The sequence below is a fragment of the Martes martes genome (genome assembly GCF_963455335.1).
Source record: "Martes martes genome assembly, chromosome: 9".
Lineage (NCBI taxonomy): Eukaryota > Metazoa > Chordata > Mammalia > Carnivora > Mustelidae > Martes > Martes martes.
Genome location: NC_137896.1, coordinates 88,913,579 through 88,937,834, shown reverse-complemented (window position 1 = coordinate 88,937,834; position 24,256 = coordinate 88,913,579). Strand labels below are relative to the sequence as shown.

At 54.9% G+C, this 24,256-nt stretch overlaps 1 protein-coding gene across 2 annotated transcripts in view; it reads left to right on the top strand.

The window, feature by feature from the left end:
* Positions 1-2,541: 2,541 nt before the first annotated feature.
* The window catches only part of RAB11FIP5 (RAB11 family interacting protein 5), a gene marked incomplete at its 5' end in the record, with an annotated part of 36,193 nt that continues 14,478 nt past the window's right edge, over positions 2,542-24,256 (top strand). For both annotated transcript variants that reach the window (XM_080814024.1, XM_080814023.1), the window contains 3 exons: positions 2,542-2,972; positions 22,463-22,903; positions 23,016-23,711. In XM_080814024.1, the coding sequence (XP_080670150.1) occupies positions 2,542-2,972; positions 22,463-22,903; positions 23,016-23,711 (1,568 nt within the window). The remainder of the gene's footprint in view (positions 2,973-22,462; positions 22,904-23,015; positions 23,712-24,256) is intronic.

Here is a 24,256-nt window from a genome sequence, read left to right as displayed (position 1 = left end):
CCCAGATAATGTACTGCCTATCAACAAGCTGGTGTGACAGCTGAGTACCACAGGCAGTAGTCACTCAGACTTGAGTTCAAGTCCATTCTCTGCAATTTTCCAGTTAGAAACTTAGAAAAAAGTACCCAAGCTCTCTCTGCTTTAGTTTCTTCATCAGTGAAAATGAGGGTAGCAATAGCACTTGCCTTAAATGGTTGTCTTTAGGGGTAAATCAGATAATACATGTAAATGGTAGAACCAGGACCCCAAAACCCACTCCAAAGATACATTACAGTTGCCTCACAACCCTAATGCATACAAATCAACAGCAGAGTGTAGGGAAAAGATTCGATAGAAACACAACAAATTGCTAACTGTGTTTATTTCTGGATGGCGAGGTTATGATCTATTTGTTTTTCCTTTATATTTTTTGGCATTTTTCAAGCCACTTTTATAATCAAAAGAAAAGCTGTGTATGTTGGGGCGCCTTGAGATCATTGCAGTGGTCTCCACTGCATTAAAATCTTTGGCAATATTCTCTCACACAGTCTTTCCAGCAACTGCTTCAAGTAGGCATCATTACCCCCATTTTCTAGATGAGGAAATGAGGCTGGTAGACGTTAGAGAGCTGGTTTAATTTTCAGATCTTATTGCTGCTAAGTGGCGGGCAGCCAAGGTCCATAGGCAGACCTGGCTATCTCAAAGACAGGTGCTGGGCACAGGCCTGCTGGACCGTGGGGCTCAGTGCCCAGGACCCCTCTACCCCAGTTTTCAGGAAGCAGGGGCAAGGAGGCAGGCTGTCAGGATTGGACCTGCGGTGGGTGTGTTTCCATTGATCCCCAGTGACTGCTGTACTGGTTCCCCCCATCCACATTCTGCTGGAGAATGGGGCCGGCAGAGTTGGGATTTTTCCTCCTCTCACTGCAAGGGAAGTCAAGGGGGGATCCCAGAGAGTCTTCCCAAGAAGAAACACGAGTTTCCACCATAAAGGTATCCAACATAGGGACAAAAAATAATCGGATAACCACACAAGACTGGGGGAGGGAAGTGGGTGTGAGACATCTCATCTATCATAGCCAGAAGGCAATAGATAATGGCCCTCTGGCTAAATCCATCTATGTAAGCATTTTAGGGAGAGAGATGGAGGTACCACCAGTCTTGAAAACACCACTGGCTAAATGTGGCTTTTCTTTGGATCCAGGGGTGAGAGGGAGACTTTTGTTTTTCATCATAAGAGCTTCTGTCCTATTTGATTTTTTTTTTAGCTATATGTGTTATAGCTTATTTAAAAAATTATAATTTTAAAAGTACAGTGGTCATCTGTGTGGATTCACATCCCACCTTGGCCAATTATGGATCTCCAGCAGTTTAGTTTCTCTAAACTGCAATTTAATCTTTTGGAAAACAGGAATAAAAACCACACTCACCCAGAGGGTTGCTGAGGATAAAATGAGGTAATGTATATAAAGTACATGGACCTCACTGGCCGAAATTCAGCATCTATAATTACTAACCATTGCTATCATTATTAATAATAAGCCAAGCGTTCGATTAAGACCCTGTGCTTTGCACACAGGCACATAGTAGGCACTTAAGGTGTGGAAGTAATTGTTTCAAACCCTCTCCTGAGCCTGTAATTTCCTCCAATCGGTGACGCAGAAGCCCAGCTTAAATATTGATGTGGTTACTTATTTATTCATCAGTCGGCTCTCCGCCGCAGTGTCCGCTGAGGGCAAGCCCAGCCCTCCCGCCCCCCGCGGCGCGGTCTCGCCGCAGCAGTGGGACCCTGAAGCGCAAGGAGGTTGGAAGCGGCAGCAGCTCACTGGCTTCCAGCTCGCTGATGCGGGACTGTCACGTGCCGGAGCGGGAATCAGTTCTGGTTTCACGCAGCATCTTCCCGGGCAGGGGCGGGTTGGAGGATGGGGAGGGCGGCTTGGGATGAGGAGGGCCGCGGGGTCCCGCCCCACACCCACTTGCCCGCGCCAACGGGGTGGCCATACCTGGAGGGGCGGGCCGGGGCAGTTTTAGGGCAGGACTTTCGGAGCAGGGACAGCTCGGAGAAAGATTTGGGATTGGCCAGGAGACGCGGAGCGGGATTTTCATACCCGACAGAGGATGCCGAGCTCCCGCAAGCGAGGCGGGGTTCCGCGGGCGCCCCCAGCCCGGGGCGGGGCCAGTGCAGGAGCCCCGCCCACCCCTCTGCGGAGGCCGCACCCCTTGGCCCCAGTTGTCCTCTCCAGCTGCAGGCGGGGGTGCGGAGGCCGGTGCGGGGGCGCGAGAGGCAGGCCCCCGCCGCACTGCCGCACCGCCTCGCGGGTCTGGGTCGCGGGGCGGGGCGGGGCGGGAGGCGGGGCGCTGACGTCGCCGCGCGGCCGGCGGCCGGGGAGGCGGGGAGGCGGCTGCCCGCTCGGCCCAGCCCAGCCAGCAGCTGCGGCGGCCCGGTGGCGGCGGCGGCGGCGGCCCTCGGAGCCGGCTTCTGACAGTTCTCCGCCGCTACCCGGCTCCTCTCGCGGTCCCCGTGTCTTGTGGCCTCTTCTGCTGGCCTCCTCCGCCGCCTCCGCCATGGCCCTGGTGCGGGGCGCCGAGCCCGCCGCGGGGCCCTCCCGCTGGCTACCCACGCACGTCCAGGTGACTGTGCTGCGGGCCCGCGGGCTGCGGGGCAAGAGCTCAGGAGCGGGCAGCACCAGCGACGCGTACACGGTGATCCAGGTGGGCCGCGAGAAGTACAGCACGTCGGTGGTGGAGAAGACGCCGGGCTGCCCGGAGTGGCGCGAGGAGTGCTCTTTCGAGCTGCCACCCGGTGCCCTGGACGGCCTGCTGCGGGCGCAGGAGGCCGATGCGGGCCCGGCTCCCTGGGCGGCGGGCTCTGCCGCCGCCTGCGAGCTGGTGCTCACCACTATGCACCGCTCGCTCATCGGCGTCGACAAGTTCCTGGGCCAGGCCACGGTGGCGCTGGACGAGGTCTTTGGCGCAGGCCGCGCCCAGCATACGCAGTGAGTGAGGGGCGCCGAGGGCGCGGAAACGGTTAAAGGAGAGCTCGCTGGGCGGGGCTGGCGGGGGAGCGGGACCCCCGAACCTCGGCCGGGGCGGTGCGCCCTTTGCCGCGAGCTCAAGGGCGTAAACCGACCAGTTGCTCTTTTGCATTTTGGGTACCCTTCCTTGCGACGACGGTCTGTGCTTGGCTGCTGGTGTGTCCTTGCGAAGCCTAGGGGGAGGTATAACTGGTGGGCTAGCCTTACGAGTAGATTGCCAAGTAAAGTTAGGAGTGGGATCCAGAGGCCCTTGGACTGTGGGAACCTCAAGAAGGAAAATTTGGGGGCCTTTCTTAGGGCCTCCGGGCCTGTCTCCCTTTCCTGGAAAGGGAGGGGCACTGCAGCCGCCTGCCCCAAGCCAGGCCCGCAGGGGAGTGGAGAGGCGCTGCCTCGCCTTGTGGGGGAAGGAAGGTGCTGTGTTCTACTTGAGGGCGACATTGACCAGAGATGCCCCACTAAATCTGGAGATTGCAGAGGGCATCTGCTTCTTACCTTCTTTGCTTCTTTGGATGCCCTCTGCCACCTAGAGACAGATGCCTCTGGACCCCTGGCCCTCTGTGTCCCCTGTTCAGAAAGCCCGAGAGCCTCCTAACTAAAGGAAGGAAACCCTTCAGTGGGCTTTCAAGTGTCCTACCTGTCCAGCTTGAGGTGAAGGCAGCGTCATGGTTAATGCAGGGGATAATCTCCCAGCCACTTCCACCTAGAAGGGCCTGTGCGTTTTTTAATCATTTGTCTTGGCCTTGTTTAACCTTCCCGGTGTTAAGATCAAGGCTTCAGACTTGGAGCCCCATTTCCTGTTTGGACTTGGGCAGGATCTGAAAGCCAGTCCCCAGGACTGACCACCTGCTGTGGATCCTTTTGAGGGGTTAACTGGGGTGATACCTCCCCTGGACCCCATGGGCCCTGGATGGGGAGGGTAAGGGGATGGGCAGGTGTGCCCTGGTGTGCCCTGGGTGGGGACAGGTGCTGAAAAGGTTTACCCATGTGGAATGGCATCTGAGTAAATCGAGAAAGACTTATTAGAGAGGGATGAGCCTGGTGCAGACCCATGTGAGAGCAGGATTTAGTTAGAAAGGATCTGACCTTGAACATTTTTCAAAACCTGTGTATGTAGGAAAGGGCCTTAGTGGCTCTGCGGGCTGGAGTGGGAAGCTGGTTAGCATGGGGCAGGTTCTAGGCAGGGCTGTGACCTGGCTCCATCTCCCCCACCCCTGGCCTTCTCCTCTCCTTTCCTCCTGACTTACTGTTTGGTGGCGGAATCATGTGGTATAGTTTGGCCCTTGTTTTGTTTTTTTTCCTCCCCTTTTCTATCCTCTCCTTCCTTTCTGCCTGAGGGAGGCCAAGGGGTGGGGGTGGGGCAGAAAGCTCTCCTCTGGGTCTCTTAGCCCTTTCTTTTCCCCAAGTGGCTCCTGTCCCCAAATTCATTCCATCCCTTTCTTTCCTAGTCCTTCAGTCTCCACCACTAGGCTCATCGGACCAGACTGGTAGATGACACTGCTGGTGACTGGGGGAGGGGGAAGACAGAAAGTCTCTGGGCTTGTGGGGAAAGGCCTCTGTGAAGTCAGTGCCTTAGGGTGAGGGGAGCTTTGATTTTTTTCAGTTTCTGCCCTTGCTTTCTTCTTGGCCTTTGAATCTTCCTTAGCTGAGCTGTTTGTAGGCCCAGGTGGGCCTGTTTTCAGCCAAGGACAGTCCCTCTTTGAGAATTTGACTTGCCACCCCATTCAGATCAAGATTAATCTACTTTATAGAAGTCATCTTTCCCACCAGGATCTTTCCACACCTACCCCCTGCTTTCCTCTGGTGTGTTGACCTGGGTTATTTATAGAACCTGGAGGGGGCAGGAGAGGAGAGGGGCACTCCTGGTGGCCAGAGGCAAAGTCTGTGAAATCTGCCTGATCTTCCAGTACATTGGACCTAACAGCGTACCTACTGACGGAGGGTGAGGGTGCTGCTCCCACTTGGGCCCCCACCTCCAGCCTCTGATTTTTTTTTTTTTAAGATTTTATTTATTTATTTGACAGAGAGATCACAAGGCAGAGAGGCAGGCAGCGGGAGAGGGGGGTGGGGGGGTGGAAGCAGGCCATCCCGGGACCTTGAGATCACTACCTGAGCAGAAGGCAGAGGCTTAACCTATTGAGCCACCCAGGTGCCCCATCCGGCCTCTGATTTTAATGGCCATTTCTGGTGACGTTTCCTGGGAGCACCCTGGCATGAGCTACTGAGATAGTGAGTCGCACATTCCCCAGTGGAGAGAGGGCAAGATGGAGAGGATCAAGGTGTACCCTCCTCAGCTTTGGGTAATGATGGAAAAGAACAGTATCCACTCTAATGCCAGGAGCCAGCTGTGGTGGTTTCAGGGAAGACAAATGGCAGCCCTGTGTTGCCAAGACAGAACCTGACTGGGGAAGGGCAGCCTCATGGTTATGAGGAGGGGGCTGTGGAGCTATACGAAATAGATTCCAGTTTCAAACTTCCCACCTTGTGGTGAGTCAAGTAAACGCTTGGTGCCTCAGTTTTCTCATCTGCCCAGTGGGGCTAGTGTTACAAGACTGACGTAAAGCCTGAAATGAGAATGCAGTTAAAGCACCTAGGTGTGGCTGCTGGTGAGTGAACAGCAGTGATAGTGGAGGGAGGTTTTGATAACAGTGTCTGGTAGCTCTGGTCTGGAAGATGTCCCTGCCCTTGAAGAGCCTCTCATGTGATGGGGGAGACGATACAGAGCTTAGAGCCTGGGTTTGGGAAAGCCCCAGGAACGTGGGTGGCAAAGTACATATAGGAGTAGGAGAGCTCCTGACAAAATAGGCTGGCCCTTTGCAGGCCTCCATTCTTTTTGCTGCTAGAGGTTTGAGAAATTAGGGCTGGGCTTGGGCTCGGCAGTGCTCAATCCAGACTTGGGTCAGCTTGCAGGCCTCCCCAGCAGCCTGGACTGCAGCTGCCCCTGCCGTCTCCGGAAGGCAAGACCGCCCAGTGTTTCAGAACATGGAGATGGCTTTCATTCCCAGGTTCTGTGACTTATTAGCAGGCAAGTTACTTAACCTGTTTCCTCATTTCTACAAAGGTCGCAGTTATAATTATTGAATGATAAGATTAAATAAGACCGTGTCTGAAAAGGCCTTAGTATAGTTCTGGACCTAGAGTAAGCCTTCAAAGGGTGGGGGTTGTGGTTTCTCTGAGGACCTTGGTGGGGTAGATGGTATGGGACACCTCAATGTTCCGTGATGCTCCTTTGTCAAGGGGTGCTCTTTAAGGTCGGGATTTCACCAGAGGCTTTCAAAGAACCGAAGAGAAGTTCTCAAAACATAATTTAACATGATACGTGAGGAAACTGATTATGACTTTTTCCCCTCAGTGAAGCCATTCATGGATCATCATGGGTCTGAAAATCCTAAGATGCTTCTCCACTATTTCCTTTCTGGTTTTCAGCTCTAGTACCCTTGGTGGGTACTATGTGTGGAGGGGGTGTTATGTATGAAGTAAAAGAGGCCCTGCCCTAAAGAACCCCCATCCGGGGCTCATCAGTTTGATGGGTAGAGCCTGGCTCCTTGGGGAGCCTGAGTCTGGGCTTAATTTGGTTTGGGACCAGTTCGTCTTTTTTTCCTCCCAAAGAGTAAAACCGTTGGGCAGGCTGCTAACTGCAGCACCCTGAGATTTTGTCGGCCCTGGTCAGGGGCCATTGATTTTATGGAGGGCTTCCGGGAGGCCTGTGGCTGCCCAGGACCACTGTGGATTGAGATAGTAGTCTTCCGCCTGACTGATCACGGCAGCCTGAGATCCCTTCAAGGGTGGTGGGTTTGGGGGCACTGAGGGAGGCACCTGAAGGAAAATGCAGCTTGCTGGCCTAAGGTTGGGATGGTTTTTGAGGGCTTCTATTCATCTCTCAGCCTCCACACGGCCTGCACCTTCCTGTGCATGTGACCCTTTCGCCACTGGTTTCCAGATGTGACTGCTCCCCAGGAAGCAGCTGAGGCCCCAAGGGTCCTGGGCCCAACCCTAAGGTTCAGCTCCAGCTCCAGACCTGTGGGGCTGCTGGGGGAGTCTGCTTTGGCCGGGAGTGTTCCTGTGGGGAAGGGTGTGGCCTATTTAAAAGCCAGTCATTAGGGTGCAGGAGACTCCAACTCCCTTAGTTCTGGGGTGGTTTTTATTGGGGGTTGCTTGAGCAGAAGTGGCTGGGGGAGAGGGGAGGGGAGGAAGTGACTCCTCCATCAGACTGGGCGGCTCCTGGTTGGCACAGCAACTTCCTCTTCCCTCAGGCTCTGGCCCCGGGTGGGAGCCCTGGCTCTGCCCTGTACTGGTCTCCCTGTAGCCAGGCAGGGATAGGCATAGCTCAGCAGATCCTTGGCCCCGGGTGGCCACAAGGGCTGTCCTGTCCTCCAAAGGGGGCTGCCCGCTCTGCCTGTTCTTGCTGCTTCCCTGGTGCTATGACGCTCTTGCCTACGCGAAATGACTAGTCAGGCCATGTCCAGATGTTTCCCCTGCCCTTCCCACCCTGCGGTGGGACAGATAATTAACACAATGGCAGGAGCTCTCTGGGAACCAGTACTCTGTTTTTTCCTTGTGCAGGGCCAATCCTCTGCAAAATGGTGTCGTCATGAAAAAGCGTTGCCCTTTTCCAAAGCCAAGTTTAAAAAAAACAAGTCCACATGTGGGTCCTTTCTATACCTACCTGGCGGTCCTGCCAGGGAAGAGTCTTATGGTTTTGCTCTTACTAAACCCCTTAGGTTACTTCTTGCCTCAGGAAGGATGGCAGCCAGTGAGGAGAGCTGAGCTTGGCAGGTCGAGCTGAGGCCCCTGTGTGGGGCTGGGCCCAGGCCTCTCCTTAGCAAAGGGGAAGCAAGCAGGGCCCCTGCAAGTTCCAGAGGAGCTGCCCAGAGGAGGGGCTTTGTCCCAGGCCACCCCGGGCTTCAGCTGACCCAGGGGTTGGGGGGGTCAGGGGGGGAGCACAGCCCTTACTCGTGGAATTCTAATGTCAGAGCTAGCAGAGGGCTTAGCCCTGTGGGGACTGAGGCTGGGGAGGGGTGGGACTCTGTTAGGTCTGGCAGAGCTGTAGGATTTAGGGTAAGGGAGAGATAGCATTTGGGCCCTGTGTGCCTCCCAGGTTTCTGTGGAAGTGCCTGTGGGATTTTAGAGAGAAAGGGGGACATTTCTGCTGGGATAGGGGAGGGGGCCTTGGGGTTTATCTGTGGACTGGGAGGGGTGGTCTCATGCAAAAGCTTTTCTGGAGAGCCTGGGCAGAGGCCTGCAGAGGCCACTGGGTACGGTGGGGTGAGTTCCGAGGAGGGGAGGACGTGGCTATCCCAGCCTGCATGCCCGGAAGGTGTGGCTTGGTTAGGAGGATGAACCCCACATTTGGAGGAAGGGCCGTAGGCCAGTGCTGTATTTTCAGGCCTTGCCAGGGAGCACTGGAGATATTCAGAGCAGACAGGGCCGCCGGTCTCAGCTGTCGTCAGGGATGCCTCCTTGAGGAAGAGACATACTCTGAAGACCTGTGAGGTCCTCCCTGGCAGCATGTAGCACTGTCTTGGGGGGCTGTTATGGGCTCCTTAGCGAGGCGTACCATCAATGAGGCCCTTTCTCTGTGCTGCCGTTGTCCTAAGGACTCAACTTAGCTCATGGGAACCCCTGGAGGTGGAGGTACTCTTACTGTTTAACGGATGGAGAAACAAAGGCACAGAGAGGAGAAGTGACTTTTCTAAAGACACACAGTACAAGGCAGAGTCAGGATTTGGACCCAGGCACTTCACCACCACTCTGTACTGCCCAACCTCAGTTTCCCTCCATATCTTCCGTGAGCTAGCTCTGCATAGGACCAGGGTTTGGCTGCTGCCTTCCCGAGGGTTCCGCTGACCTCCCCAGAGCCCATCTCTGTGGTTCGCCCCACGGCTCTGTAAGCGTGGCCTGCTTCTCCTATGTGAGGCCTCGGCTGACTGGGGTAAGCGTGTTTGAGCTGCGGCTTCGAATCCGGTCGCGTTTGCCTCCCGGGGCTGGGGGTATTGCGGAGTACTTTGGGAAGGAAGGTATCAGCACCAGCAGAGTGTCTCTCAAGAGTGGGGGAAGGCCTGGCAGGCTCTGCCTTGGCCCCGGGCACTCCCACCCTGGGCAGATTTGCTCCCATTGGCTTGTGCAGTAGAGCGGAGCTTGGGAGCATCAGCAGATACAAGACTTCCTGACCTTTCTCAAGAATCACATGCTTGTTTTACTGTGACAGAATGCTCTGAGCCATCTAGGGCCTTACAGCGATGCTGTCATTTGCTTTTTTTCTTTTCTTTTCTTTTCTTTTGCTAAGTATCTAGGAAGCTATTAGGAGGCAACCACTGTGCCTAGGTCAGGGCTTTGGAGAAAACAAGAGAAAGAAATGTATAGCCCTTTCCCTAGAAGGGCAAAAATGTGTTTGAGACTAGACTTATCCAGGAAGGATAATTACCCTATAAAACAGCATGTACAAGTGTGAGAGAAGGAAAGGGTCAGGGTAAGGGTGAACTCAGCAGGGTTGGAGTGATCAGGGTGGGCATCCTGGGGGAAGCAGGTCCTGGAATGACCATTGAGGCTGTGATGGCAACTGGGAGAGTTTCAGGGATGGAGACTGCCTTGGAAAGGGGAAGTGAGTGTTTGGGGGCTGGGTGAGGAGAGGGAGTGGAGGAGAGCTGATTTTTCTTTTCCCTATGTCTCTCTCAGCAAAACAGCCTGAGGTTTTTTTGTTTGTTTGTTTTGTTTTGTTTTGTTTTGTTTGAGTTCACCTGGTTCAAATTCTGAAGGTACAGAATGTATGAAATGAAAGGTCTCCCTTGCCCTGACCTTGAGTCATCCAGCTCCTTTCTTCAGAGGGAACCAATATTGCCAGTTCTTGGGTATCCATCCAAAGTTATTCTATGCATTTAACATTTGTTTGCACAAACGCAGTGTTCTCTGCACATAGGTTATACCTATGATCAGCTTGACTTTCCCACACAGGATGTTTTTTTATTGTCTCCACCTGTTGTGCATCTAAACCAAGACCCTGGCTGAGGCGCCAGGTGCTACTTAGCTTTGTCCTCCGTGACCCGAGATTCTTGTTTTGGGTGAATATGGGGCTAGGAGCAAACTGGGGAGGGGGTGGGAGTAAGCAGAATTTCTTCCTATTCCCCACCCCCCATCTGACCGAGACCACCTGGGAGAGGTCATCTTGCTGGTTCCCTCCTTCTCCCTGGGCAGGGTCATCACTGGCTGGTCCTGGGCCACCTTGCTCCCGTGGGGCTGATGACAGCTTATAAAAGGCCCTTGATAGACCGTGAACCCAAATCTTTATGTGTAGTTTGGCCTATTTTTCAGAGTGCTTTCCTGGCATCACCTCATTTCATTCTTCCCTAAGGGCAGACAAGGTGACCCCCATTTTTTACAGATGTGGAGACTGGGGTCTCAGGAGGTGAAATGACTTGTCCAATATCATGTGACTTGTGTGACCAGATTATGCAGCCGGATTTCTGACTTCTAGGCGCGGTGCTTTTTTCCCTACTTCATGCTTTTGGCTGTTACATATTTTTTCCTGCTGTCAGGGTCGTTAAACTTGTTTCTAGGTATTTTAATAGCTTTTTCTCTGCCGAGTGAGTATGGTCGCTGACCAGTCTGAGGCCAGCCGATAGCAGCAGGCCTCTGGAACCCACAGGAGTAGGGGCCATGAGGATCTGCTGAGATGTTTGTGCCTGGGAGGGTGGGGAGGGGGACCTGGCTGGGTTCTGAGGTGAGTTAGGCAAGCCGTGCTCACAGAGGCTGGGTGGCTTAGGAAGTGATGGGTCTGGGCTCTGAGGACCTCCGGTGCTAGAGTAGGTGATAGAATCATCTCGGGGCCTGATAAGAGGCAATATCCTGTGGGAAGACTGTGTCTGGCTCACAGTTTTGCTGTAGAGACCAAGTCAAAGGGTGGGTTTGATGGTAGGTGTGGGGAGCCCGAAGAAGTTGGACCTGAGGCCCTGCATGACTCCTGTCTGATAGCATGTGAGGAGGAATGCTCATGCGGGGGATTTGAAGGCCTCTGATGGAGGAGACTCTGGGGACGATGTTTTACAGTCGTCCCCCCTCCCACTCACTGGCTCCTCTTATTGCCCCACTGTTACAGGGGTGAAATGGTGGCTTTAAACCCTCTTAGTAAGTCAGATCCATGGACTAGAATCTGGGTCTCCTGCCTTCCCACTATGCCCTTAAGATAATTTTTTTCAACTGATTTTTGGGACTAGCTGAGCCCTTGCCAATTCCATCTCATTTATCCAGCAGGTATTGGAATGTGTTCCATATGTCAGGCCCCGCCCCTGGGCTTGGGGGATACAAGGTGAGTGGCAGTCCCTGCTGTCACTAAGGACAGAGAGCTCAGGGCCAAGGCCTGCTGCCAGAGGAAAGGGGCCCCTCCTGCCTTCCCCATTGCTCCTGTCCTAGTTTTGGATTCTTTCTTCTTTCTTTCTTTCTTTTTTTTTTTTAAATTTCTGTTCTGGACTGTTATCATAGCTGCTGCTGCCTTTTTATAAACCAGAATGCCAGTTTATTAATTTAGGATGAGAAATTATTACGCCTGTGGAGGCGTAAGGAGTTGTTCAAGTCAGCCCAGCCAGGGGACCTGCCCTGGCTTGTGTCGGCTCCTGCCTGTCACCCCTGCCTCACCTCGGTGCTATCCCTCTCCCACCTGTCCTATACTCTTCCTACAGTACAGCCTGCAACAGGCCCTGTCCTTGTTTATACCCTGTAGTGTTCTTTGGGGTCCAGAACAGAGCTTAGTCTGTTCGTGTGGTGTTCGAGGCAGTCTCCTACTTGCCCCAGGGCACCTTTCTGCCTCACTTTCGCTGTCAGCCCTGGCATCCGCATATTTTGTTCCTTCCATCCGGAATGTCTGTCTGGCTCCTTGCCTCTTTGCTCCCCTTTGCTCAAGGCCCAGGATCAATGTCATGTCCTTCACCACCCCTCCCGAAATCATTTTACTACTTTGTGCATTTTTGCAGCATGGATCACTTTCCTGATTTGTGTGGCTATCTTATTTCCCCACCAAGATGTGAGCTTCTCAAGGACTCTCTCCCTTTCTTATTCCTGGCAGACACTTGCGAAATATTTTGAGTGAAGGCCTAGCCGAGGCCTCCCATGGTTGGGCGGATTTCATGGGCAAGAGCCCTGTTCCTCTAAGAGGGATGATTTTGGCATCAAGTGCCAGACCCTGTGCTCGAGTGCGGCCGTGAGTGGGCAGGAATGAACTCACGGGGCAGCACAAGGCTCAGAGACCAGGGGTCAGTCACAGGACACAGAGAAAAAGCCTGTGTCCTGGCCCAAGTCTACCCCCGACCTCTGGGGTCGATTGGAAACTGCACTGTTAGTTCCAAGTGGGACCAGAAGGAGAGTGTCATTGAGTCCGTGCTCCCTAACATAGCCACAATGCCCTTATCACACACAAAATCAACAGTTCCGTAACAATCACCCAGTGTCCAGACCATTCCCAATTTCCCCTGATATCAGAACTGCCTCTTCATGGGTGGTTTGTCAAGTCAGGATCCAGAGAGGGCTCCCATCCTGGGCCTGGTCAGGCCTCCCGGGATGACGGTCTTTATCTCGGGCCCTGCCAGATGGAGGAGCTGTCTGTGAGGCTGTCTGACACTGTGGCCCCAGTTCTCGGACCCATGAGCACTAGTTGCTGGGTCTGCCAGGCCCGGTCCCCACACCCTGCCTGCAGGCAGCAATCCTTCCATCAGCCTCTCCATGGCCCTGCTTTCCATGTCCCTCCATCAGCGAGGCCCCGGGTGGGGCAGCGGGTCCTGTTAGCCCGACCCAGTCATCACGAAGGTGCCCATCACCAGGGTTCTAGAGTTCACAGAGGAGTGTCCCCATGGTCCCTGGTTCTGCCTTTTCCTCCGTGTCTGTCAGGAACCGGGCAGCAGGAAGAGCTCTCCCTCTCAACTCTTTGGTCCCTCTGCGTAGGAATGGGCAGGATGGTGCCGTTCGCTAAGGAACACCAGGAATGGCAGGTGTTTGCCAGCATTTTCAGTTAGTGGTCACTTTCAGGTGAACTGCCCCCCCCTCGCCCCAGGACAGTGTGCATGATACTAGTCATCTACCCTGCAGGAGTTTCCTGCCAGAGCGGAGACTGAGGGCCTTGTGAGCCCAGGGATGGGGGCAAGAGGTGACTCGTCTTTGGGGCAGCAGGTGGCTTGAGGACAAATGTTTTACAGCATCTCTTGAAATGGCTGATGGCTGGCCTGGAGTAGGGATACGGGGCCAGATAATGTGAAGGACAGATATTTTGCTGTTTTCTGCTGCAGTTTTCCCCAACATCGACTTTTTGGGTTGCATATCCTCTCTACTCCAGAGCCCTGCAGCCCCCCGTTTGTACTAGCTCTCCAGATGGGAGAGTGAAGCCAGGAAGGGAGAACTGGGTCCGTGTATCCCTCTCTCCTTTGTGCCGGCTCCTCACTTTCCCTTCTGGAAGATTCTCCAGCCAGTACCTCAGGCCTCTTAGCTTTGTTTGCCTGGGGGTGGGTGGGGTCTGATGCCGGCATCTGCCAGCTTTGCAGGACCCCTCAGCCGCAGCCTGGTGGTGGCCGTTCGGTAGCTGGAGGGGAGCCCTATCTCTGGGGAGGCCGGGGTGGCATCTGGGACATCAGAGAGAAACTGCACCCCTGAGGGGTTATAGCTGGGGCAGGTGAGGATCCCCCCCCACCCCGGGAGTGTGAGAGGTTGTGGTTTGGGGGGGGTGCGAGCAAAACGTATTTGCTGGCTCCCTAGCTAGCAGGTGAACTTGGCTGTTTTTGTTTTCTGGGGTCACCTTCAGCAGCGTGCAGGGTATCCGAGGGCTAGATGGAGCACTGTAGCGTAACGCTGGCAAGACTCAGGGCCTTGAGCCAGCCTCTGGCCCCTGGCCAGGCCCTCTCGTGCCCCTGGGTAGGACATGGGGAGCAGCGCCTCTCCTATGCTTTGAAATCTCAGCCTGGATGCCATGTAGTGGAGCAGGAGGAGACCTGCCTTTCTGCTGCCTTTGTGTCCTCCCTACTCTAGAGCAGATACTCTTAGCCCTTTCTGTGCCATGGACCGCTTTGGTCTCTGGTCGAAGCCTCTAGACCCCTTCTCCAAAGAAGGTCTTCAAATGTGTAGGAATACAAAGTACACCAGTGATACTGACATTCATTTATCACTATATGAAAGCATTTGCTGCAGTAACATGTCCTTTATCCCTGTGCTAAGTGATAGAGTGCAGGGGTTGTCTAATAACGTTTAAGTTCAGAGTACTGGTGAGTAGGAACGACATTCTGTGACATCTGCCACGGCTGTAATGGGATATGAGGATGTCTGGTTTCTCTTGGTGACCCAAGAGTTGTGCTTGCAGAGAGGGGCAGTCTAGTGTGGTGATCAAGGTCAGAGGCTCTGGAGACGGAGCTTGAGTTCATATCCTGGCTCTGCGGCTTACTGACAAGAAGTGCGACTTACCCCAGCTGACTTCTCCGTGCCCCTGTGTCTGTGTGGGCAAAAATACGCGAGCTGACACTTGAGTGGTAGGTCTCGTGTGCTGGGCCCTGTTCTCTGAGTGCTCCACAGATAGCCTGCTTCGTCCTCATAGTGGTCTTGTGAGGAGAGCAGACATGCGTTTTCCCCGCATGATACGTGGGTATGAAACACAAGAGAGGTTAAGTGACCTCCCCCAGGTCATACAGGTGGTGGGGCTGGGGCTTAAAGCAGGCTGCCTGGCTCTCTCAAGGTCTGCCTCCCACACCCACCTCACAGGGTTGTTAGAAGGATTAGCAAGATACGGTCCAGTGTGGTGAGTGCCAAGTATAGTGTCCAGCACACAACAATCGATAAAGGAGAGGTGTAGCCATCTACAGGTGAGAAGATTCGTGTCCTAGTGGTGGGCTCGAGTGGGGTCAACACCCAACTTCCCTTCATAGACCGCCATTCACCGGGTTGCATGACTCCTAGACCTGGCCGGTGCCTTCTCTCTCAGGGAAGTGAATGAGACTCTTCATTCAGAGCTGGGAAATGAGGCTGTCAGGATTAAAAAAGGCCCCCTTCTGGAACTGTCCCCTTTAAGCTTGGCACTTGGGGCTCCTGCCCTCAGAGGCCTCTTGTTGGAGGTGGTAAGCAGGGAGCACCCTCTTTGCTTTTTGGGAGCTTCTGGTCTCCTGGGTGAGACCCATGGGTTTTTAATGAGAGGAGTATTACACAGTTGTTCACTTGTGAACAGGGACGGACAAGTTCCTAAGTCAATTCATAGATTAATTTGTTAGTTCATTGAGCAGATGTTTGAGTGGCTGCTATTTTAAGTGCTGGGGACGCACTGATGAGCAGAATACAGTTGCTGCCTATAGAGCAGGGGAAGACAGACATCACACAGCCATGTATATGTACATCGTTGTCCTGTGTGGGGGACACACACACACACACACACACACACACACGATGTCGGGTAGTGTTGAGTACACTGAAGAAACAGAATAAGGCAAGGAGCACTGGCAGTGGAGGGAGTCAGGGAAGACTGAGGAGGTTCAGATGAACTGACGCCTGATGGGAGAGAGTGAGTGAGTGGGTGAGTGAACCGTGGCCTGAAGACCAGGCCTGTGTCTCAGGCAGAGGGAGAAGCAAGTGCAGTGGCCTTGCAGTGGGAACAAGCCCGACAGGTTCAGGGACATCAAGAAGGCCAATGTGGAATGAGTGACTCAGAGAGCGGAGCCAGGACTCAAAAGATGGGATCTTTCCACCATTCTGAGGAGGAGGCTGTGATGTGCATATTTGCAGGAGGAGCGGGGAAGTGGGGGGACCGTCACGTCCAGCAGGGCAATGGGGTGAAGGGGGAGCATTCTGGCTATAATTTGCCCATAGAGCCAGCAGAGTTCAAAGTTGAGATATGGGCTGTGAGGGGGAAAAAAGAGACCAAGATGGTTCCTGGGTTTGGGGACTGAAACAAGTGATGTGTGGTGGCTCAGGGAGGGTGCCATGATTTGGATCATAAGCTGAATTTGGGACTGATAAGAACTGGGGATGAGTCAGGCATGCCCGGACCTGTGTGTCACAGCCCCTGCTGCCCCTGGCTCTGGCACGTGTGAGTTTGACATCAGCCCTAGGTCACTTATGGTGTGTGGCAGCCATTAGCCCAGCTGCGTTGTTCCCTGAGAGACAGGTGGAGGTGGTGGGAGGAGGAGTAACTAAGGCCATAATCCTGGTAAGAGGTGGGTCCACTAGCTCCCCACCTCTTCCATCCCACCTTTGTCCTCTGCCCTCTGGGTGTGTATGTTGGGGGGGGTGTCTCCCCAGGGAAGAGGCTAAGGGCTGAGTCCTCAGTCCAAGCTGGGCCTGCTGAACTTTGGTCAGGTGCCTTGGGAATTTGGGGGAGGTTTGGCTGATGAGCAGGTGGCCATGAAGGCTTCTCCATGGTTCTGTGCCCCCCAGGAATTCTGGACTCTGATGGCCACTGGGGAGGCTGGCCTGCCCTCAGACAAGGTTTTCATGGACTGGACACAGGACAAAACCCCAAGGTTCCCTCTGACCTTCCAGGGTGGTATGCCCCTGGGATCATGCCTGCATCTGTGGTGTACATCCAGGCCTTTTCTGGCCTCCATTCCCTCAGGGTGTCAGAGGACTGAGTGTTTGCACTCAGCTGTATGAGAAGTGCTACCTCTTTTTAAAAAAAAAATTTTTAAGATTTTATTTATTTGTCAGAGAGAGAGAGAGAGAGCACAAGCAGGGGGAGCAGCAGGCAGAGGGAGAAGCAGGTTCCCTACTCAGCACAGGGAGCCCCAGGCAGGACTCGATCCCAGGACTCTGGTTTTGTGACCTGAGCTGAAGGCAGACGCTTAACCGACTGAGCCACCTGGGTGTCATGAGAAATGCTACATCTTTTTTTTTTTTTTTTAAAGATAGATCTTCTTCTTCTTCTTCTTTTTTTTTTTAAGATTTTGTTTATTTGACAGAGATCACAAGTAGGCAGAGAGGCAGGCAGAGAGAGAGAGGAAGGGAAGCAGGCTCCCTGCTGAGCAGAGAGACCGATGCGGGGCTCGATCCCAGGACCCTGGGATCATGACCTGAGCCGAAGGCAGAGGCTTTAACCCATTGAGCCACCCAGGTGCCCCGAGAAATGCTACATCTTAAAGGTTAAGGGCATGGGCTGAGAGTTGGGCATCTTGATGTTCAGGTTCCAGCTCTGTTGCTTACTCTCTGGGTGATTTGGGCAAGTGACAGAGCTTCTCTGTAGGTTAGTTTCCCCAAGCCCAGAACGGGGATAATGGGCCTGGCCTCCTGGACAGTGTGGATAGTAAAGGGGGAACTATCGGTGTGGATGGGGGGGTGCCAGAAGGCTAGCTCTGCGGGCTCTCTGTCCCCATCACGTATCTTCCCGTCTCTCACATGTGGCCTGCGGCAGGGCAGGCCTCCCCTGGAAGCTGTGTGGAAATGGAGCCTCTCCGATGCCCTCGGCCTCCGTGGCATGGCTGCCAACATGCCTGGGACAGGCCCCAGACAGTGATCCTCTCTGCCAAACCCTTGTCTCCCGAGTGCGTGCTGCCTGGGCCTTGGCGTGTTCAGGTGCCCCACCTGCCATGACCTCACACCATCTGAAAGTAGATGGGAAGCCTTGGCTCCGTGCTGACCGGCGGCCCCGAGAGGAGGGTCTCCCACTGGAAGGCTGAGGAAACAGAGGGTTAGGGAAGTAACCTGGTAAGTGAGGGGGCCCAGGTCTACACTGAGGATGCAGAGTGCAGCTCTTAGTCACCAGGCTTTGCCACCACAGGCATCCAAGCAGAGAGTGGGCTGAGCGAGAGGGAAGCGAGGGGGAGCGCAGGCAGGGTCTCACGGAGGCCTTGTAGCATCTCGAGATTTACTGCCGTGCACTGTTCATTTACTTTGTAACTCCATACGGGGGGGATACTCAGTAAGCATCTGCAGGGAACCCAGTCCCACTAGGGAGACCCTGGGCACCCAGGAAATGACAGTACCTGCTAGCCGTGGAGCAGAGTATAGCCTGGTCTGGTTGTACAGTGAATTTGGTTCAGAGTGGTCAGATAGAGGAGGTATCTGGCCGGGCCAGGATGCTGCGGCTGTGAGGTCTTCCTAGAGGAAGTGGGACTTGGGCTGGGCCATAATACCCTGCAGTCACATTCTCGGTGGGAGCCCCTGTCTGTGTATGGGATGCCCAGTGCCTGTTTGCTCTGGGATCTGCTGCGTGTGGGGCTCTGTACAGAGAAAGTCTCCATCGCTTCATGGAGGGATCATCAGCCCACGCCAGCAATGTCTGTGGCCTTCTAGCCTGCAAGGAACTGTGTGCCACAGGGCCTGACAGGTCCGGCATCTCTTAGGGGGCTGTCTGGACAGGCAGGAGGAAGCAGGAGCAAGGGGTTGAGGGGAGGGATATCGCCATTGTCAGGGAGCTGGTGTTTGTGTGGCCTTGCCGGCCTTGCCGGCCTTGCCTGTGTGAGTCACACTCCTGGGAGAAGGCCTGCTCTTGAGTCCCAGGGCACCCAAGGTGCCTAGCAGGGTCCAGTGCAGTCCTGCCCTGGACTGGTAGGGAGATAGGTGGGTGACAATGGCTGGGGCCCAGCTGCCATTCAAAGCCTAACTCTGCTCTGGATAGGGAAGTCTCAGAAAATGGTAAGGAAAGTCTTTTCTCCTTACTCTGGCCTTCCTGAAAAGCAGGTCAGAGAGAGACACAGACAGACCAGCAGACCCAAATTCCCTGAGGAAGAGCAGGAGAGGCAGAGAAACAGAGGTGACCTTATGGGGGTGGGGGAGGGGCAGGAGGCAAGGATCCTTTGGGCAGAGGACACCAAGTGTCACCATGGGCTAATGATGCTTCCTCCCTTCAGCTGAGGGGGTGGGACAGAGAGGCCAGCAGCCTATTCTGTGGCCCAAGCAACTGAGGAGGTAAGATAGGAGTGGGCATTTACCTGTCTCTTTTCCCTATTGGGACAGAATGCATGTTCCTTATAAAAAATTCAAACTGGACAAAAATATTAATATTCTATGCTATAGACAGTGTTCCCCGCAGCTGCCTCCCCCCCGCCCCATAGCCACTGTCAATGCTGCGACTTGGGAAGGGAGCAGCTGGGACTGTGAGAGCCCCTGACCTTTATGCCCTAGCAAGGATGTGTGTGCCTGCCCATTCCAGTTACCTAGAGCCTAGTGGGCTGGGGTAGGTCCAGACACTACTCTTTTGCCCCACATCCCAGGATCTTCCTGTGCTGCATAGGGCCTAGGCTGGGTTTGGGGAAAGTGACTAGGGCTTGGCCTTTCAAGAGTTGAGTGTCAGGGACGCCTGGGTGGCTCAGTGGGTTAAAGCCTCTGCCTTTGGCTCAGGTCATGATCTCAGAGTCCTGGGATCGAGCCCCGCATCGGGCTCTCTGCTCAGCAGGGAGCCTGCTTCCTCCTCTCTCTCTCTGCCTGCTGCTCTACCTACTTGTGATCTCTCTCTGTCAAATAAATAAATAAAATCTTTAAAAAAAAAAAAAAAAAGAATTGAGTGTCAGGCCCAGGGTGGGCATTGGCTTGAGAAAGTAGGGGTGTGAGGATGTCGATGCAAGCTGGTTCATTTTTTCTAGTAAATCTCCCCTCCTTCCCCTTCCACCCCCATGTGACACATCCTCTGACCTGTGTCTTCAATCTGTGTCTCTTAGCTCTCTCTCTTGTCCCTGCATTCTTCCCACCCTCCCCCTGCCCCTGCTTACCATGAGAGCATGAAGGTGTGGACCCATACTTGGAACGTGGCCGTCCACCCTCCCTGGTTGTGCCGTCTGTTCTGCCGTTGTGTCCCTGCTGCAGCCTGCTCAGGAGATGGTCTCTCAGGTGTAGAAGGGAAAACCAGCAACCCTGGTTCCCACTGCTCGGGGCATGATGTGGGTCACCCGTTAGAGGCCTGGCGCATAGCCCGTGATGGGCACACAAGGGTGCAGTCTTCCTGGATGGTCCCAAATGGGTGCAACTGCATATGCCCCTGGGCAGAGCTCTTTTCATGCAGAAGATTCCCCCCACTCCCAACCTGTTTATGCCTGAGAAGTTCAGGGAGCTGGTGCTGTGGGGGGACAGATCTTAGGGTTGGGCAGAGACTGCCAGAGCACTGACTGAGGCAGGTGTGGGGGTGGTATAGCATGTGGTTTCTCTGTGTGTGTGTGTGTGTGGTGTAGTGTAGTGTGCAGTGGGAGGGGTGGTGTGTGGGAGGGTGGGTAGTGTGGGGTGTGTGGGTGTGGTGTATGTGTGTACTGCGTGTGTGTGACTTTGAGCCCTTCAGGGACCCATCTGACATCTCCACCAGGCTTCGTTCCACCTTCGTGCTTCACTGGCTGCGTCTAGAATTCTAGGCGGAAAACTTTTTCCCTCCGAATTTTGAAGGCACGACTCCATGGGGTACCCAGTGTTGGGAGTGAGGACCCAGTGTTATTCTAATTCCTGAACATAAGAACCTGTGTGTCCTGTGTTTGGAAGCTTGCAGGGCCTCCTTCTTCTCTGCCCAGTGTTCTGAAACCTCACCGGGACACCTCCCAACCTGGTCTCTGTTCCTTGTGCTGCATGCGTGTGGCCCTTCTGTGCCACTGCTCATGTCCTTCCGGTCAGGAAGAATTTCTTGTGTTATTTCTTGCCCGGTTTCTTCCTCCTTGTGTGCTCTGGTCCCTCCCAGTCCTTCTCCCCTCTCCTTGTTTTAAATTACTAGAGGATTGGTTAATTGATTGGTTGGTTGATGAGCAGCTTTAGGCTTACAGAAAAGCATGGAAGGTACAGAGTGTTCACATGCACTCCCTGGCTCTGGCCTTTCTCCTCTCCCCTCCATTGTTTCTTCTTTTATTAGCATCTCACATTAGTGTGGCACCCTGTTATAACTGATGAACCAATCCCAATGCATCATTATTAATTTGAGTCTGTAGTTTATATTATATATAAAACTTTGTCTTTTCTATTTTGTGGGTACAGCCAAATATATAACAACATGTATTTACCATTACAGTATCCTACAAAATAGTTCCACTGCCCTAAAAATCCCCAGGGAGTTGTTGATTTTCAGCTTTTGCTCAGCTTTTCTCTTGTTTCGTGGATGGGAGAGAGGACTCCCAGATCCCTCACACGTGGGAGCAGACTCCTTTTTCTTTCTTGACTCGCCAGGTAACTTGGTCATGAACCTCCTTGGACTGACCTAGCATCACCTCATTGTTGCCCTTCTACTTTCTGGGAGATTTCCTCCAACTTATCTGGAACACATCCTTTGAATGTTGCATTAAGCTCTAATGTGCGAGGGAGGTTACGCATTCCCGGTGCTGGTGTGAGAAAGGGGGACCGATTTTTAGTCAGTCCTGTTTTCAGCCCTGCACTGGAGCCCATCATTTGGGCTTGGTGTCCCTACATCCAGAAGCGTTCTGGTTCAGTTTCTCCGTGCAGTGTCTGTGCTTGTATCTGTGGGAGAGGGGGTGGGGCATGGCCTGCTGAGTAGAATGGGAGGGGACCCGGGTGGGGAGTGTCTAGCGGCTCCACACAACACGTTGTGTGGAGCAAAGTGTGCTGCCGCTGGCCAGGAGTCTGGTCAGGCAGGAGGATTTGGGCAGCAGAGGAAGGAAGAGCTCCGTGCACACCCCTCCCCTGTAGGGTAGCCTCCACCCACCCTGTGCAGTGGTCGTGGGTCAGGGGTCTCTCTGGGAGTGTGTAGTGGGAAGAACATGGCTTTGGAGGGATGGAAACTGGCTCTCCATCTCCTCTCTCCTTTCTGGCTGCTTGCTCTTGGAGGACTTACTTTACCTCTGAGCCCTGACTTCCTGCTGTATAAGTCAGGGTTGCGGTTCTGACCTCCGAGGCTTGTTGTGTGTACGTGGGAGTGAAGACCCTTGTAGTCCATTGTGATACACATGAGATGCTCAGCAGATGCGAGCTCCCTTGCCCCCACCCCCCAGGTCTCTTACTTGAGGCCCCTGTATGCCGTTGTGTGCAGAGGTGTTCCTGGTGGGGTGTGGACCAGTCCGTGAGTGAGTGAGGTGTGTGTTCGTGTGGGCTGGTGTTCCATCCCTGTGCCACTGATGTGCTGTTCTTTCCTGGGCTCACCGGTGGCTCAGAGCAGAGCTTTCCACTGGGTTGAGCCAGCGGAGATGACGTAAACAGGGAGAAATGTGGGTGGGTCTGTCTACCCCAGGGGCCTGGACGGTTAAGAGTTTCTCTCACACCCAGCCTCACCCCTTTGGGCCTCAAAATTTCAGATCCAGTGGGGAGGGGCAGCAGGGAGATCTCTGAGCCCCCAGGAAGGGGGATGGGAGGGCGGCATGGAGTGGTGACTGTGGCCCTTCCCAGTAGCACCACAGAGATTCCCCTGCTCAGAATGTGGTTTTCCCCACCACGGACAAGATGTAGACACTTTCTCGGCTCTGCCTGTGGCTCAGAAGATTGGGCCTGGGTTGTCGGGGAGAGGCCACGCAGGGTGCCTGGCAGGGGAGGGCGGGCTGCCTGGGCCCTGACCATGACCTGACCGGAGCTCCACCCCTCCCCCCTTCTTCCAGGTGGTACAAGCTGCACTCCAAGGCGGGCAAGAAGGAGAAAGAGCGCGGAGAGATCCAAGTCACAATCCAATTCACTCGAAACAACCTGAGCGCCAGCATGTTTGACCTGTCCATGAAGGACAAGCCACGGTCCCCTTTCAGCAAGATCAAGGACAAGATGAAGGGCAAGAAGAAGTTTGAGCTGGAGTCTGCCTCGGCCATCCTCCCAAGCAGTGCCCTGGAGGACCCCGAGCTGGGCAGCCTGGGCAAGATGGGCAAAGCCAAAGGCTTCTTCCTCCGCAACAAGCTGCGCAAGTCTTCCCTGACGCAGTCCAGCACCTCTCTGGGCTCGGACAGCACCCTGTCCTCTGCCAGCGGGAGCCTGGCCTACCAGGGCCCAGGTGCCGAGCTCCTCACCCGCTCACCCAGCCGCAGCAGCTGGCTGTCCAGCGAAGGAGGTGGGTGAGCAAGGGCCCTGCCCTGCTAGGGGGGCAGATGAGGGTTGGGGGGGCCTGGGCCAGGAACCAGGCTGCTCTTCCTGCTGCTCACTCGTGGGTGCTTCCTTTTCAGGCAGGGACGCCACCCAGTCCCCCAAGTTGCTCACCCACAAAAGGACCTACAGCGATGAGGCCAGCCAGATGCGAGCGACGCCACCCCGATCCCTCCTGGACCTGCAGGGCCACCTGGAGACTGCCTCCCGCTCCTCGCTCTGCGTCAACGGGAGCCACATTTACAATGAGGAGCCCCAGGCACTCCCACGGCACCGCAGTTCTATCTCGGGCCCGTTTCCACCCTCCGGATCGCTGCATAGCGTGTCTCCCAGGCCCGCTGAGGAGGGGGCTCGGCCTGCAGATGACTCCGGGGGCAGAGGCAGCCGCCGCACCAGCATCTCAGAGGTGCTGCCGGGACAGGAGGAGCTGAGCTCTAGGGCCAAAGTGTTGGTCCCTGGCACCAGCCGCTCCGGAGAGGAGGAGGGGGCCCGGCTCCCTGAGGGAAAGCCGGTACAGGTTGCCACGCCCATGGTGGCCTCCTCTGAGGCTGTGGCCGAGAAGGAGGGAGCCCGGAAGGAGGAGCGGAAGCCCCGGATGGGTCTCTTCCACCATCACCACCAGGGGCTGAGTCGGAGCGAGCTGGGGCGCCGCGGCTCTCTGGGGGAGAAGGGGGGTCCCACCCTGGGGGCCTCCCCACACCACCCACCCAGCGGGGAGGAAAAGGCCAAGAGTAGCTGGTTTGGCTTGAGAGAAGCCAAGGAACCAACTCAGAAACCCAGGTATGTCCTTGGCAAAAGCAGCTTTGCTCTTTGGGGAGCATGCTGGGGTGTTTGCAGCCTGGATCCTGGGGCAGGGAGTTTGGAGCCGATGGGGCCCTTGGGCAGGCTGCTGTGGCTCTGGCTTCGCATGGTTGAATGGTGGGGGGTACCACTTCCCCAGGCTGAGGCTCGTTGCTGGCACATGGGCACAGGTAAGTCGCAAGGGCACAGCACTCTGGGGGCCATATGGAATGAGGAGTCCCGTCTCCTCATGGGTCTCCCTTCGCCAGTTGGCACGCCTGCCCCCGAGGGAGGGGGAGGAAGGGGAGAAAAGCAGGGAAGGCCACTTGTGTCAATTCTTTGCTTCCCAGCCTCCCCCACTTGCCCTCTGGCCTCAAGGTCAGGAAGCCTTGGCAGGTGGCGAGGTGGGCCGGGGCCTACACCTCCAACCCTCCCCTCCCCCACCCCAGCTGCCCCAGCTGGCTCTGTGACCCCATCCCTCTGAGAGATGGCCATCAAGTCATTGATGCCACCACCCCTCTCTTCATACACTCACGCCCAGTTGT